Source organism: Equus asinus, chromosome 9 (genome assembly GCF_041296235.1).
Source record: "Equus asinus isolate D_3611 breed Donkey chromosome 9, EquAss-T2T_v2, whole genome shotgun sequence".
NCBI classification, from domain to species: Eukaryota; Metazoa; Chordata; class Mammalia; order Perissodactyla; family Equidae; genus Equus; species Equus asinus.
The window spans coordinates 33,257,732-33,273,254 of record NC_091798.1 but is presented as its reverse complement, the minus strand read 5'-3'; the positions used below and the strand labels follow the sequence as shown (position 1 = coordinate 33,273,254).

At 40.2% G+C, this 15,523-nt stretch overlaps 1 protein-coding gene and 1 long non-coding RNA gene across 2 annotated transcripts in view; one reads left to right on the top strand and one right to left on the bottom strand.

The window, feature by feature from the left end:
• The first annotated feature begins 2,392 nt into the window (after positions 1 to 2,392).
• Positions 2,393 to 15,523, top strand: part of LOC139046154 (uncharacterized) — a 28,787-nt gene continuing 15,656 nt past the window's right edge. The window contains exon 1 of the long non-coding RNA XR_011505784.1: positions 2,393 to 3,187. This is a non-coding gene — a long non-coding RNA (uncharacterized lncRNA). The remainder of the gene's footprint in view (positions 3,188 to 15,523) is intronic.
• Positions 5,292 to 10,618, bottom strand: SPINK1 (serine peptidase inhibitor Kazal type 1). The gene is made up of 4 exons (XM_014854829.3): positions 10,475 to 10,618; positions 10,273 to 10,304; positions 8,664 to 8,770; positions 5,292 to 5,417 (listed from the first exon to the last, which is right to left on the bottom strand). The coding sequence occupies exons 1-4, from the start codon at positions 10,527 to 10,529 to the stop codon at positions 5,372 to 5,374; spliced, it is 240 nt and encodes a 79-aa protein (XP_014710315.1). The 5' UTR covers positions 10,530 to 10,618; the 3' UTR covers positions 5,292 to 5,371.

The following is a 15,523-nucleotide window of genomic DNA, read 5'->3' as shown; positions in this document are numbered from 1 at the left end:
AGGATCTGACCTCTTAATCATCTTTTTTGTTGGGTTGCTGTCCAGTGGTCCTTAGCTTTAAAGAAAAGCACATACAATTCATTTCCGTAAATAAAAGAGCTTTAAAAAACCTGAACTTAACATGAGCAGTTCATAATACAACTTATTTTGAATGTGGCCTTCCAGAATCACCTTCACAATAAAACTTACTAAATTTTCACTTTCTCGTTGCTTCTCACTCTTTTTCTATTCAGGCGCTTATCTCTATTTCTCATTTTTTAGTTATGTGTATGGCTCTTTTTGCCTTTTTCCTTTCTAGCTTTCACAGTTATGTATTTTTCTTATTTTCTTTGTAATTTTCTTTCCGTTTACTTTTCTATTTCCAATACAACTGTTCTGCTGGTGACTCCTAACCCCCAGCTTTCTCTTATCCTTTTTCTTCCTTCGACAGGGACTAATACAAAGGCAAAAAAGTAGTATTTACTTTATTTTACATTTTTTATTCCTGACTTCAAATGCGAAGAGTAGAACACATTACTTATCACCAACCAAAAATCACCTGACCACAAACAGCACTCCACCCAACCAGCTGATCTCCAACCAGCCTTTGTAGTTTGTTTTCATTGTTTGTTGGCTTTTCAGTGGCTTTTGGTTGTTGAAAAGCAAAGATCTATATTATTCCTTTCTGTGAACATCATTTTATTATCTACATATTCCATATTTTTAGCTACAAGTCATCTACTCTTGAAACAATGAAAGAAAACAAAGGAAATTTTTGGCAGTGCTAAGGCTTTGAAAGGTAAGAACCTTGCACCTTTTTATGTAATTCCCTCTTTTATTATGCAGATACATTTTATTTTTACTTAGTTGGAATAAGCTAAGATTTATAGGGGATAAATCAGGTCAGAGAAATGGAAATCAAGGTTCTATATTTCTTGCGTTCTTATTTCTCAGGAGGCTCAGTATAGTTTATTCTTAAATGTTTAATTTCAAACAAGCTTACTTCTCCAATGGGACAAAAATATTTTTCGTATACTGTTCCCTTCCAATAGCTTCATATTTCAAATACTCCGAGAACAATAAAGCAAACTCTACAGAAATCGATTGGCCCCGTGACCATGCCCTCTAGGAGTTTACTGCAGTGTTGTGTCCTGCATTTAAGGAGGATTGCTGTCCTATCTCTCCCCATGAATGGGAGCTGACAGTGGGAGTTGGGTTTACTCCTTTATTCGCTGCCAGGGCCACAAAGCCCTTCTCAGCCACTACGCTTGAGTTCTTTTGTGGGGAGGGGGCAGCGGTTTATAACTCTGGAATTTTTTACAGTTAAAAGCAGAGAGATTTTCATCCAATCTTTTACCCAGCTGAGGACTCTCTTTCGTGAAATCCCTGACAGTTCAATAACGCAGTGAACTGTTACCTGAAGAGTCAAAGCTCCTATCACGGAGATGTGCTGGTACCAGGAGATCTTTTTAGTGAGCTCAAAGGGTTACAAGATGCACAATAACAATAAATGCAATAACAATAATAATAGCTAATACTTCTTGAACTCTTGAGTATGGCAGGTATTGCACTACCTGCCCTACGAGGGAATTGTGATTATTAACCCCATATTAGTGAAGAGGAAACTGAGACTGAGAATCCTCTGACTTCTTCCAGGACACATGGTTAGAAGCTGGGAAGCCAGATTCCAGCCCAGACACTCTAAATCAGAGCCCCTGCTCTTAAGTATTATAGCGTATGCTTTCCTACGGAGTCCACACCGGCCTCCCTTTAACCCCTACCCAATTAGTCTAAATTCTACCCTTTGGAGACAACCAGAACACGTTCATTACTTTTCCGCATTCATTTGTGTAATAATAAGAACATTAACTGAGCACCTCCTGGGTATTACATACTGTCTTTGAGACAGTAATACAACAGTGAAAAAAGAACAAAGTTTCTGCTTTCATGATGTTAACATTCTCTCCCTTAAATTGTTTGAAAAGACCAAATTTCTAAGGATTTTCCTTTCTTCAGATCAAATTTTCCTACTTCTTTCAATCATTCATCATAGGACAAAGTTTCAAATTCTTATCAAACTTGGTAGTCTCTCTCTCAGTCAAAACCCATTCCAGTTTGTAAATATCTTTTAAAACGTAATCCCCAGAGAGGAACACGGTAATTCACATGTTTTTTGATGAGTTTGTTAAAAACAAGTCAACAGGCCCCAAATGGAGTCATTTATGCTAAGCCCCATGTCACCAACCAAGAATTAACTTAATTACAATTTCAGCTCTCCCAGAAACGCAGTCTTAAACTAGTCAGTCAGGAATCACCTGATCAGCGCTAGTTAGATAATCTGCTTGATTCCTGTTGGTGCCTAAAAGGAAAGTAATGTTGCAATAACCATCCGGTTCTCTTGTCTAGTCTAACTTCCTTGTTCTGCTCCCATCTGCTTATACAAGCTTTGGATTCGTGGAGCTCCTCGGAACTCCTTTCTATGTGCTAGATTGGATAGTACCCGATTCTAACCAATTTTTGGTCAGCTAAACACTTACAATTTTTAATATGCCTCGTTTTTTTTTTTTTGAACAGTTCTGGTAACAGAAGAGGGAACCAAAAGAGACCCCTGAAGGCCACCAGGAGCATTGAGCATCCAGACATAGGTACCTGTGAGCCCCTTGAGCTCACTGCTCTCTTGCTGTCTCTAGAGGCTGTGGGTAAGGCCCTCTCACATCCTAGCTCTGTGGCTTTCGCATTATAAGCTTTCAGACTTTATTTGAGCATTTCTTTTTCCAGACTGGGTCCAGAAGCTGGCCAGAGGTCCAACTTGGAAATGGGACTGAGTCCGATTTGGAGAGTAGACTGGGTCCAGCAACAGACTGGGTCCGACTCAGAAACCGGACTAAGTCCAGTCCGGGTCTGACTTAAGCTGCACTTGGTCCCGTGTGAGACCTCAAATGAATAAAATTCTCTTTGAAGGCTGAAAAAGTAGGTTAACTTAACCAAAGTTAATCTTGAATTACAGTGGCCACAGTGGAGAACTTTTAACGTGGATAAGCTTATCTCTTTATGAGGTGCCCTAGAGAAAAAGGGCTCTCAGCCGAGCTCCCTCTGTAAAGGATAGAGGGGAAATTATTTTTCCTCCTCTGAGGTTTCTGGTGACCAGGATGAGACCCGCCGGGACATCCCACTCACTCCAGAGGCTGCAGACAGACTCCAGCAAAGGGTGAGAATTCTTACCAAAGTCAGCCCTCCTGTCTCTATCTTTATCTGTGATTCCTGCTCAAGAGAGGAAGGTAAAATTCAAGTTGTCCCTCCTTTCCAAATTCAGATTGTCAGGCAAAAAACTTTTGTGAGAATTAGGTTTTTGAATTGTGACTTGGGAATTTGCTTTCAGTGCTGGTTGGTTATCCATCCTCTCTCTCCCAGGGACAGCTATTGCATTCTTGTTTGTCTTGTTTTGTGTTATGAGAACTTGGCTTGACAACTGTCAGGTTGGGGCCCCCTAAAAATATGACCAGGCAGAAATGTGGGTTGCCTCAGTTTATCTTTTAACAGGCCAAAGAGATGGAACCATTAAAGGCAGACAAGCTGGGTTTATGTATTGGTTCTGCCTGTAATCTCCAAACCTCTTCTCTCCAGACCCGTAAAATGGTCCAGTTAGACATGACAATTTCTAGCATTCAATGATTTAAATTCTGTTTCCTGTGGCAAAGTTCCTTAATATTAGGGGGGTCCTTCAAGTGTCCTCTAGCATCACAGACAAGATGCTGGAGGCCATCTTGCATCTGTAACTTCTGTTAGCATGTTATCGGTGAGCTGTTAGGCTCTTGTTTGGCTGAGTCATGGAGCAGACCACAGCATCCCCTAGTGGTCAGATTTAACCTTGAGACATGCATATTCTGAATATCGCAAGAAATTAAGCTAAACCTTAGAGTGTCAGGAAACTGTATTTTGCAAGTGTGAGACAGATTTTGATTGGCTGTTTCTCGTTCAGTGGATGATCTCTTCCCCACTATATGTCAGGGAACCTGATGCATCTCAGGCTTTCTTAGCCCTTTATCCACTTCTCCATTCTAGGCTAGTTCTTCATATGAGCTCAGGAATTCAAGCTGCTTTTTCTTTCTTTTTTTAATGATTATAGGTACTTTTGGGGATGTTTCCTTATTTCTACTTTATTTCCTGTCCCTCAATATAAACACATAGGCCTTTTAATGTAAGCATGTTACCTAAAGTTCCTGCAGAGGAAACAGGCAAGGAATAATCCACCTGATGTGGTTTAGACGAAGAAGGGTTAGATTTGGAGTCAGCCCTGGATTAAAAGCCTAACTCTGCCACCTTATTTGCTGGTGAATATTAGTCATGTTACTTAACTTTTCTAAATTTATTCACAAGATAAGGATAACCTTAGAGGGTGATTGTGGCTCATGTATAAAGCAAAGTGAAATACAGAGTCCTCATGATCAGTTCATTTGGTCTACAGTCCCTGCTATGCTTGCCAGATCACCTTTTGGGAATGATTTGGTGGTAAAAAAGACCATTCCTCAAGTTGATTCAGAATCATGTCTTTGCTCCCCTCTGGTTATCTCAGCACAAACCCATGAGGCCCGATGAAGCAGTTCTCCAAGTCAGGCCGTAGATGAAGTCCTCCACCCCAACTTCAGGCTGCCATGGCTAACAGAGAGCTCTACATTAGTGCTGCTCACCTCAGTAACTAACGGGCAATTGCTTTTGCTGGGGAGGAACTAAGGCTGAATGCAGAGGCTGCTCCACAGCATAGCTGAGAAAGTGTAGCTTTTTTGGTTTCCTCAATGATTCAAAGCCTCTTTGTGAAAATTATGTCTCACCTGAAATCTACATTTTGAGATATGTGGAAAATCTTAAGGCTAAACTCTAATCCACCAGACAGGCATCTCTTCGAAATCTTACACCTATGCACCTAGACCAGTGCCAGGTACAATAGATGCTCAATTAAATCCCAAGGCAACCTAACAGAATTAGTTCAGTCAGTGAAAGGTGATGGGTAACATGCTTCTGGACTGAGAATTTTCCAACTGTTCCTTAAAATGATAGTCTAATCCTCTATAGGATTATCTATACTCACGATCGACTGTGTCCTGTCACATAATATGTGGAGTCACATTTCCTGAGACAGAGTCCTCAGAATGTGAGGAAGATGGGGAGGGAAAAAGCATTGTGAAGGAAAGCCTGTCTGAAACTACAGGATTGCTGTATTTTGTAAAACTTGGTCTATTCCGAGTTTGCCCCGGTCCCCTGTCCCCAGCATAACCAAACATGTCTTTGAGGAAAAAGCATATGGAAACAGCAGGAAGTATTTAGATGCATTTTATTCAACAATCAGGTCAGCCAGGCTTCATGGTGACCTCATGGGATTTCGGAACCTTGGTTCTCAGCAAGGCCCAGATCTTTGAATGAGGACAGGCATCTGGCGCTTCCTGTAGAAAAGATTGAAAAAAAAAATTAGCTTAAACTTTTCTGACAAAAAGTGACTATGGAGAAAAACAATGAAAAAAGGTCAGCTTTATTTAGAACAGAGAGGTTTGAGATTTATTTCTCTTTCTCCTTTTATTTATTCATTCACTATTTATTAATTCATCAAATATTGATTGAGAGCTATTACATACACTAGGAATACAACAGAAAGGAAAAATGCCTATCCTTCCAGAGGTTACCAGACTAGTGGGGTGTTACAGTAAACCTCTGAAATTAATCTCTAGCCTACTGTTGCTTCTTTTTGCTCCTGAAGTCATTGTCCTAGCCACCAGGTTTCCATCTTAGCTAGTGCTTTGGCTACTGCAGGACCTTCCAATTGATTAACCTTTTGCCTTAAAACTCTGGGGATTCATATCTGTGAGACCTCGCCAAAGGAAGTCATATTTCTACCCAATATGACACCTGCCAGCTCTAAGCTGCCTCCCCTGCAGATAAAAACCTCTCTCTTACCCCACACACCACCTTTCCCAAACCTGTTTTCTCTTCTCCAAGCTAAATATTCCTAAATCTTGTAATTGTTCTTCATGAGATTGTTTTCAGATCTCTCATTTTTCTAACCATCCTTTCCTTGAATATACTGGCTTGTAAAAGTTCCTCTATTTCTCTGTTGCTTGAGGACATATGACTTCCATGTACCTTGATGCATGTCTTTATCTGGACCTTGCTGATTCTTCATCTTAAGAGTTTTTAATGTTTTCTTGTTCCATAATCATTAACCACTCAAAATACTTATTTCTGAGTCAGCACACACAAGCACAAATATCTAAACAGAGCACATGAGCTGACTTATTTTCTGTAGCTGTGCTATCCAATACAGTAGACACTATCCACATACAGCTGTTTAAATTTAAATCAAAGTTAAGTAATATTAAAAATTCCCTTTCTCAGTTGTTCTAGCCACATTTTAAATGCTAGTGGCATGGCTAGCGGTTTCCATGTTGTACAGCACAGATATAGAGCATTTGTGTCATTGCAGAAAGTTCTACTGGAAAGTGCTGGTCCATAGAAAAGAATTTTCCAGTATAGATTCCTTAAGAAGAAATAGAAGAAATAAAAAAAATCCATACTAAGTATATCTGCCAAGCATATAATGATCAAGGAGATGCAAGCCCTTGTTTGTCTACATATCTCAAAACCCAACAATGACGGTCAGAGCCTGGCTCTCGTTAACTATATTGTATTTGCTTGGGGCTTTTAATGGGTAATAGAAAGAAAAGCATTAGAAAATACATTGCATTTGAGGAAGGCACATTTTCTCTCTAGACCTTGTTTCTTATCTGAGAAATATAGAAAGAGAAGTTACATTTTCTGGCATTCATTCAAATGTTCCTCTCATATTTACATATTTTTGAAAGAATAGAAAGAGCAAGCAGGACTGGTAGGTTTAAAAGCCTAAGGGAATAGGGTGTCCCAGCTCTATGGTCATATTTTCCCTATGTTGCTCTCTAAATATTGGGCCTTTTGGTTTGACACCTGGAAATGTCCCAAGTCTCAAGGTTGTTCTATTGCTTTCTCCTGCCCTTGGATGGAAATATGGTGTTTGATCTTAATGTCAACAACATAGGTCATGAGAAAATTAACAAGTGGTTTCAAGTTCCTCTTACAAGTCTTTAACGTGGAAATCACCACAAACAGAACACCTGATGTTTTGGGTCTAAAACTTAAGGATATTAGATCTTTTCTCCTGAGGACCTATTTGTACAATCCTTGCTAAACACAGAGTTTTCCGAAACGATTTAAAGCAGAGCTAGAAGAGGGTTCATGTTATAGAGAATTTATCTGGTGGAATAATGGAAATGTATGCAGTCATTTGAGCCTAAATTGAAGTCTTTAATACCACATCAGTTCCAGAAAATGTAGAGTTTTCTGGGTCACTTGTAGAATTTCTTTTATTTGTTTTGATCATTCTACACCTTTATTTGACCTGAAAAGCTTTTGTGATGCTACTTCAGATCCCTGTTTAAATGACATCCTTTTCATGAATCCTTTCTTGACCTTTTCAATAAGAAGAAATCTGTCTTTCTCCTTCATTCCTATAGCACATTGGTCACAGCTCATTTGATGACATTTGTCACAAGGCACAAGAAGCTACCTTATTTGTGCTCATGACCTATTTTCTCTTAGTCACATGCAAAGGAAAGCAGAGGAGCCTAACACAATGCTTGGCACTTGTTAAGTGTTCAGTAGCTGAATAAGATAGAAAATCTGTGGCAAAGCTATTTCTCTGAGTGCCGAAGTCTGATTCCCGCCACCTACCTATCACTCCAGAAAATGAGCTTCATTGAGGCTCTCATATCCACAAATAAAAGTGTTACAAAAACACAATCATTACCACTACCAAAAAGAATTTTTAAAATTTATAGGTATTTTGGGTATATGAGCTTTTTAAAAATCCAGATTACCTATTGTTTTGCTATAAAAGCATGGAGTCTTGTCATACAAGCGATTTTTTTCATTAATTGAGAGAACCATTCAGACACTTTCCTCCTCTATTCCTTAACACACGTTGCACCGTGTTACTAATTCCTTTCTCTCTTTTGTTCAGTTTTTGCGTCTTATGGGAATGCCTCTCTCTGCTTCTTTATGCCCTAGAGAAAGCCTTCACACTTTTCCAAATCCTAGCAGGCACAATGAGTTGTTTTTAATTTTGTGCTCTCAGAGTACCTTGCTCATCTTTCCACTGACCACACTGTGTTAGTGTTGAGTGTGAGCAAATTGAGAAACCAAACATGCTGGATTTTCTTCTTTGTCTCACAAATACTTAGTCTCGCACCTGATTTCAAAGCATGGTGGAAAGAGCAAGGATCTGATCCCAGATCTGCCACTTACTGCTGGGTGATCTTGAGCAAGTTATTTAAACTAACTACATCTCAATTTCTTCACCTGTATAGTGGGCTTAGTATTATTTACCTCATAGTGAATATTAAGTGCCTCACACAATGCTTGAAACAATGAATATTATTTTCTGTCATAACATACTCACATCTCTCTATAGAATCATACCAGATATATAATAAGGAGAAAAAGAGGTCAAGAATTAGTTTTGGAAAAACTAAATGTTTTATTTCTCGCATGATAAGATTAATGTTGTTGGTATATTGATTGGAGCTTAGAGGGATAAGACATGAAAATTTGAAGACAGCTAGCTTAAAATATATATTTTAAAAGAAATTCAAGTTTGTACTTACTGATTTTCCACACATAACATGCATTCATTAGGATATGTATTTCCATCAGTCCCACAGACAGGGTTATAGATCTTGGTACATCCACCCGCATTATTGTTACATTTAGCCTAAAAATGGAATTAAACAGAACCATTTTCCATTCTTTGAGGGCATAGCAAAATCCCTAAAATGGTTTTCACCTCCCTGGAGTTGGTCAGTTTAAAGATGGGAGCATGACTGTGACTGGGAGAGTGACACTGAGTGTCCCAAGAGAAAGAATCCACGATCTGGAGACAGAAAGCCTGGTTTAAAGTAATGCCTCTGCTGTTTACAAGTGTGTGACACTGGTGAATCTTTTAGTGTGTCTGAACCTTAGTCATGTCATCTGCAAAACGGGACTGATATCATCCCCCACCTCCCACCACCATGTCCTAATGGTGTTGCATGGTTTAAATAAGGTGAGTGAGATAATGTTCAAGTTTACAGTTACTACAGGTGCCGGCTCCTCTCAGGTCAGCCACACCTTGGGAAATTCTTCCTCGAACACTGTAGTCCAGTCACACTGGTCTTCTCTGTGTCACTTAAAGACACTAGGTGGTTTCCACCCTTGAAGTCTCTGCACAGCCTATTTCCTCTACAGTAGTAAGAACTAGTAATTATAGAATGACTGTTAGAGGCCAGACAACGTCCTAAGTGCTTTTTATGTATTGTTCTATTTAAACCTCACAACTATCCTGTAAACTTATTTATTTTACTCTTCTTCTGGAGAAGACAATGAGGCACAAACAGGTTAAATCACTCACAGCCATACAGCCAGTAGTCCCTGGATCCAGGATTCAAAACCATTCATCCTAGGTCCTGAGATTTCTCTCTGAACCGCTTCACTCTACTACTTCTCCCTCCGGTTATATTTTGCTAACACTCACTTATCTTTCACGGCTCCAACGAAATCTCACTTATTTAAGGGCACCCTTCCCGATCTAACGAGGCTAGGTTCCTCATGGCACCAGGCCTTCTGTATAACACTTAGCACAAACGTAGTAATTTATTCACTCATGCACTTTGGTTTGTCATCTGCCTCCCCCTTAGATATAAATGTACTGAGAATAGGGACACTTCTTCCTCGGGTCTCCAAATTTACCGAATTTACCTTATAAACATCGGAAAAAAATAGAAAAGTTAGATATAGAATCTTTTTCTAGAAGGAGAACCTAGTTGATTATTTTCTTTGGCTCATTCTAAACTAGAGCCCCACCTTGATGATCGGGAGGACTTTATGCCAACATGGTCAAACTGACTGTAAGGAAGAAGGGCTGCTTGGAGTGAAGTTAAGAAGACTTCTGCCCCAAATCTTCATCCTGCCAGGTAGCCCTGGTATATATAAAGACCCCTTCAAAGCAAGCACTAGAGGACTACACAGAGAGTGCCCGTGTGTCAGTGAATTTGTCCTTCAACATGAGCCGCTGTGGAGAACTACGATTACCATCCACACTGAACAGGTTAGGCCTTGCTGGCCTTCATACTCCTTTTCTTGATTTCAGGCTATGCTGAAAGGTGACAGAGAGACTGTGCTTTGGTTGGAAGAAACGGTTCTAGCCCCAGAGATAAGAAAAGACAAAATTGTCTTTACCTCTCTTCCCAGGGAGTCAGCTCTAGTGTCACCTAGAAAACATAAATTAGACATGTGAACTTTGGTCCTGAATGTGAGAAACCAGATCTTTTCCAAATGATCTGTTCAAGACTAGACTCTAAGTCTAGAAGGTAAGGCGCTCAGTAAAGCGACAGGTCAAAAAGGTATTTCTCAAATCAGAAAAGCATGCAAAGACACCTACCAGATAAACTCAGCAGGACCAAGGCACAGAGAAGAAAGATGCCTGTTACCTTCATGGCGAAGTTTTGTGTCCGGAGCTCAGTCAAAATCTGCAGTGAACTTACCACTTCTCTTCAGAACCCTGGGACTGGCGGGGTCACATAGGCAGGATGGCAACCCAGGCTCCACCTGCTGCCCTGTGTCACAGAGATCCTTAGTTATTGATTGACTAGTACCATAGCCTGGCCCCCAGGTTTGGGGAACGTCCCCTGTGTAAGAAAGGTGAAAGGAACACCATGGGCCTGAAATGTGCAAAGCCAAAACTCTGCCGGGAAAAGAGTTCTGGTGGTTAGTGATTGGGTTCTCTCTCTAACTTCATTCGTGATTATGGGCAACCCCTTCCCTTCCAAAGACCCAGTTTTCTCATCTGTAAGGTGAGAAATTAAGCTTTAATTTCTCAGGCTTAATTCTGTTTAAGAATTCTTAACACGGAATTTAAGAATTCTGTGATTCTGGGTGTATGAACAGGTATGGGTAGCTAAAAAACCCCCCCATTCTTTCTTCCTTTTCTTAGCTTTTCCCTTTTTTATTCTTTCTCTCTTTTCCTGTCACCCATTCAGAGAGCCTAAAGTAGCTGACGGAGGGACAGGTTGGAGACAGGGAGGACTCATTCCCTCAGGTGTGTGTGATCTGAGGCTAGAGTGTGCTCCCCAGAGATGCCGACTAGCTTGGTGTTCTTGGACAGGTACTTCACTTTTGCTGTGCCTCAATTTACTCATCTGAGAACTGAAATAATATGACCTAACTCAAAGTGTTGGTCTGTCATTCAAAAATATGCTTTGTGTCTACCATGTGTTGTTGGGAGACTATTCTCCATCCTCTCTCATGTTTCTGCATGTCTCATGAGTAGAGGCACTGGCTGCCTGCATTTCAGACCATCTTTTCAACAGTGATTTTATAACAAATGACTTGGAAAGTGGAATAGTGTCTTTCTCTGGAACAAAGGGGAGCTTTGTTTACCATTCAATATAGTCAAGATAATATCTCTCTCCAGGACAAAGCTTAGGTGGGCGTAGTGACCTTTAAAAAGATGAGGGATGTTTTAAAAGCTTGGCATGCTTCTTTTGTAACACACTGCACTTTCTACGAGGGTGCCACTTGGCTCTCTTCATGTCACCCTATGGAAATTGGGGCTTGGGAAACCGGAACACTCTGGTTATTGCTATTGAAAAATTAAGTCTCTTGTCTCTGACTCAGGAGTCTGTGTCTTCTGGCAGCATCTCTTTAACTGGGGCAGGCTAACTTGTTAGCTTCCAGGTAGGGTAGAATTTCAGACCCTCCCAGGTCTTGACATATGTTGAGAGCTATACTCACCTCTGGGGATATATCAGTAATACAAATGATAGTCCCTGCCCTCATGGAGCTTCCATTGCATTTTAGTTAAGTTAGATAGGCAATAAAAAAGTAATCAAATAATTATGAAGTATATCAAATTGTGATAAATATTACAGGAGAAAAAGGATAAAGAGGATAAGCATGCTGGAAGATGTGGGAGGTAGTTATTATAGGTTAGTCAGAGAAAGCCTTTCTGATTAAGTGACATTTGAACAGAGATACGAAGTAAGTGGGGAATTGAACCGTGTAAATATCCAAGAACATGCACCCCAGGCAGAGAGAATAGCAAGTGCAAAGACTCTAAGGCAGAAACTTGCTTGGCGTGTTTGAGAAATATCCAGGATGACAGTGTGGCTGGAGTGAAATGATAGAGAGAAACACAGGTGGTGGGAAAAAGGAAGCAGTGGGTGCCTAGATAATGTAGGGTCATGTAGGCCATAGTAAGGACTTTGCTTTTTAACCAAAGGAGAGCCGTTGGAGAGTTTGGCAGAGGAATGATATGATATGGTGTTTGTTCTAAAAGGCACTTGAACTGCTCTGTGAGAAGAAGCTAGAAAGCAAGTACAGTAGCAGGAAAACCAGCTGCTAGGCTATTGTAATAGCCCAACTAAGAGATGATGGTGCAAGTGGAAGGGAGAGGTTGATTTTGCAGTTTAGGTGAATTAATCATGTAAAGCTTTTAGAACAGTTTCTGGCACATGGTAAACACTTAGAAATATTATCCATCACTATCATTTTTATTGTTATTTTTTAAGTATTTATAATGCTATTCCATCTAACAAGAATGCTCTCTACCCTTATACATCAATGAATTCTTCATAAGTCTTTAAGATTCACTTTGAGTGTTGTTTCTTATTGGAAAACTTCCTCAGCTCATTCTGGGCTTCCATGGTGTTTTGAACATGCTTGACTATAACACGTAGCACACTGTTGAAACTGTTTGTGTGTATGACTAGCTCCCGCATCTTCCATTTAGGCTTTAACCTTCACCATTCTAGCTTCCTCCTTCACTGCTGCCTCTGAATGTATTCTTATTTCAGTCACTATTCAGGTTCATTAATTCCATAGACAGTTTTTCAAAACTCATGGCCTCTAATTCTTCACACTTGATCACATGTGATATAATCTCTTTTCTTGAGTTTCCTGACTGCACAGTCTCCTACATTTCCTCATACCTTCTCCATCCTCATTTCACCTCCATCCTCTTTATGGACTCCTCCACCTCTAATGAATGAAGACTTGGAGTTTCTCAAGTGTTGGTCCTGGGCCCTATTCATGCCTCATTTTTCAGTTTCCTTAGGTGAGCTCATTCATTCACATCTTTTACATTATATATATACATATATAAATCCCAAATAAGTCTCTCTTTCCCAGATCTAACCTCTGATCTTTAGACTGGATATTAAGTGCCTTTTTGATAATTCAGACATCCTACAGGCACCTCAAATTTGATATGTCCCATACTACTGTTTAACTATTCACCACAATTTTTTTTTTCAGTCTCCCCATTGCTTTTCTTCCTTCCAACTGTTTGGTCAAACCCAAACCTAAGCGTTCTCCTTGATGCCTCTTTCTGCCTTTACCATGCACCATCTTCTATACTTAATTTGTTACCAAATTCTCTTCTTGAATCTATGTCCAAAATAACTTCAATTCTGGACACTTCTTATCACCTTACACTGTCATATATTAGATGATGCTATCATTTCCCCTTTGGCTTTCTGAAATTTCCTTCAAACAATTTCCCAACAACATCTACTGTTATTTCTTCCTCAAAGTTACTTTCCACAGGACAGTCAAGTTATCTTTAGAGCATGCAAATGTGATCATGGCACTATCCGCCTTCCCACTGACCAAAATCCTCAGGAAGGGCTTAGGCCCTGCATGATTTGGCTCCTTTCTACCTCTCTCACTTTATCCCCCACTTGCTCAATCTGTGAAGCTACACTGGTCATTTCTCTGTTCCTCCTTAAAAGGAAAAAAGTTTCTCACTTTTAACCCTTAAGACTCAGGCTAAATATAGTTTTCTAGCAGAGCTGTTTTCCAAGTCTTCCTCCACTCTCTTCTGCATCTACACTAGGTCTTTCTGTTATTTTATTTCATGATACCCCCATATAGCACTAAAATTTTATTGAATAGCTGTTTGTATGATTAGTATATAATATCTCTTCACCTGTAGGGAGTAAATATGGTTGTTTTGTTCACTACAGTACCTACCAAAGTGCCTAGAAAATAGTAGGTTCTAAATAAATATTTGCTGAAAACATGAACTAAGTAATAAATGTATATGCTGATTTTCTTGAAGACCCAGATTTATGCCTTGCTGATTTCTGTGTCTCTGGTGCCTGCTACAGAGTAGTCATTCATTGGCTCATTCAGTCTTTTATTCATTTAACCACTATTATAATCCACATAGTCACTGAGTCCCTACTATTTAAAAACTCTGTCTTGAGTCCTAGGGAAATGGATATGATTTTGGCCCTTGTTGAATTTAGGCTAAACATTGATAGGTATTGGTTACATAGGTAAAGTTTTTTCTTTTCATCTCAAATCATGATTTAAATAGTAGTTTTGTTGCCAATAAGAAGGTTCCATTAGCCACTGTAGGAGGGTTAATATTTGAGAAAGGAATGTTTCTTTGGTTTTGTAAGTAGCTCGGGGAGGAGGGAATTGTTAGGATCTTGTTAAAAGAACTCTTTAGGTAGTACTACCAGCAATAAAAACCGTCAGATTTAGGCCTGTCTGATGCCAAGGCCTCAGCTCTTTCCTCCAAACAGTGATTTTTAAACGTTGTAACTGTAGACCCAAAGTAAAAAAATAAATTTTGTGTTATGGCCTAGTATATGTCTACATATATGTAGACAAATAAAATTAAGAAACAAAACACAGTCTTATTATATGTGACGACTTTTGGTACTTTTAATTCTGTTCTATCTCATAGTTCACCAATTCTGACTTGTAGTTTGAAAAGCATTTCACTACACCAATATCCCTGGACCCCGTAGCATCTTGATTTCTTACTGCTCAGTGCCCCTCTGGCCACCTGGCCCAGCTGGAGCGCTAGGTGGGGGAGGGGCGTTTTCTTCCACCTCCAGATCCCAGGGACCTTCTTGCTCAGCCCTGGCTGTCTGCTCTCCTGGGGCGCTAGCTTGGTAAAGACACTCCACAATAGCTTAGTCACCTCTGTGTGGGGCTTTCCCCAGGGCTGTGAGGAAACTTGGAGAGCAAGTGTATTCCGCGGAGGGCTCCCTCCCTCCTCTCAGAGCAGCCCACAGTCCCTGGGTCACTGCCGTTGGGGATGGAGAGGGTATTCTCTTACCTCCTTCCACTTCCTCTGGGGGTCCAGCACCTCCACCTTCAGTTGTATGGCTGCATGGATCTCTCAGACGTCTTTTGTGTTGTGTGCATGACCTCTGTTGGTGTATGAATGTCCTTTTTGTTGTATCTTAGGGAGGAGAGTCTAAGGGGAGAGCGCACTCCACCATGATGCTGACGTTACTCCCACAATCTTGATTTCTTAATGGATGTAAAACCAAGATATAATTCTAGTTAAAAACTGGCCCTAAAATTGTGTTGGAAAATGGGTCTTGGAGGTAGCAAGTTGAAGAGGACATAAGGGACAGACCAAGCTCCAATGACAAATCTACCATTTCAATTGTGATATGACTCTGGGTAA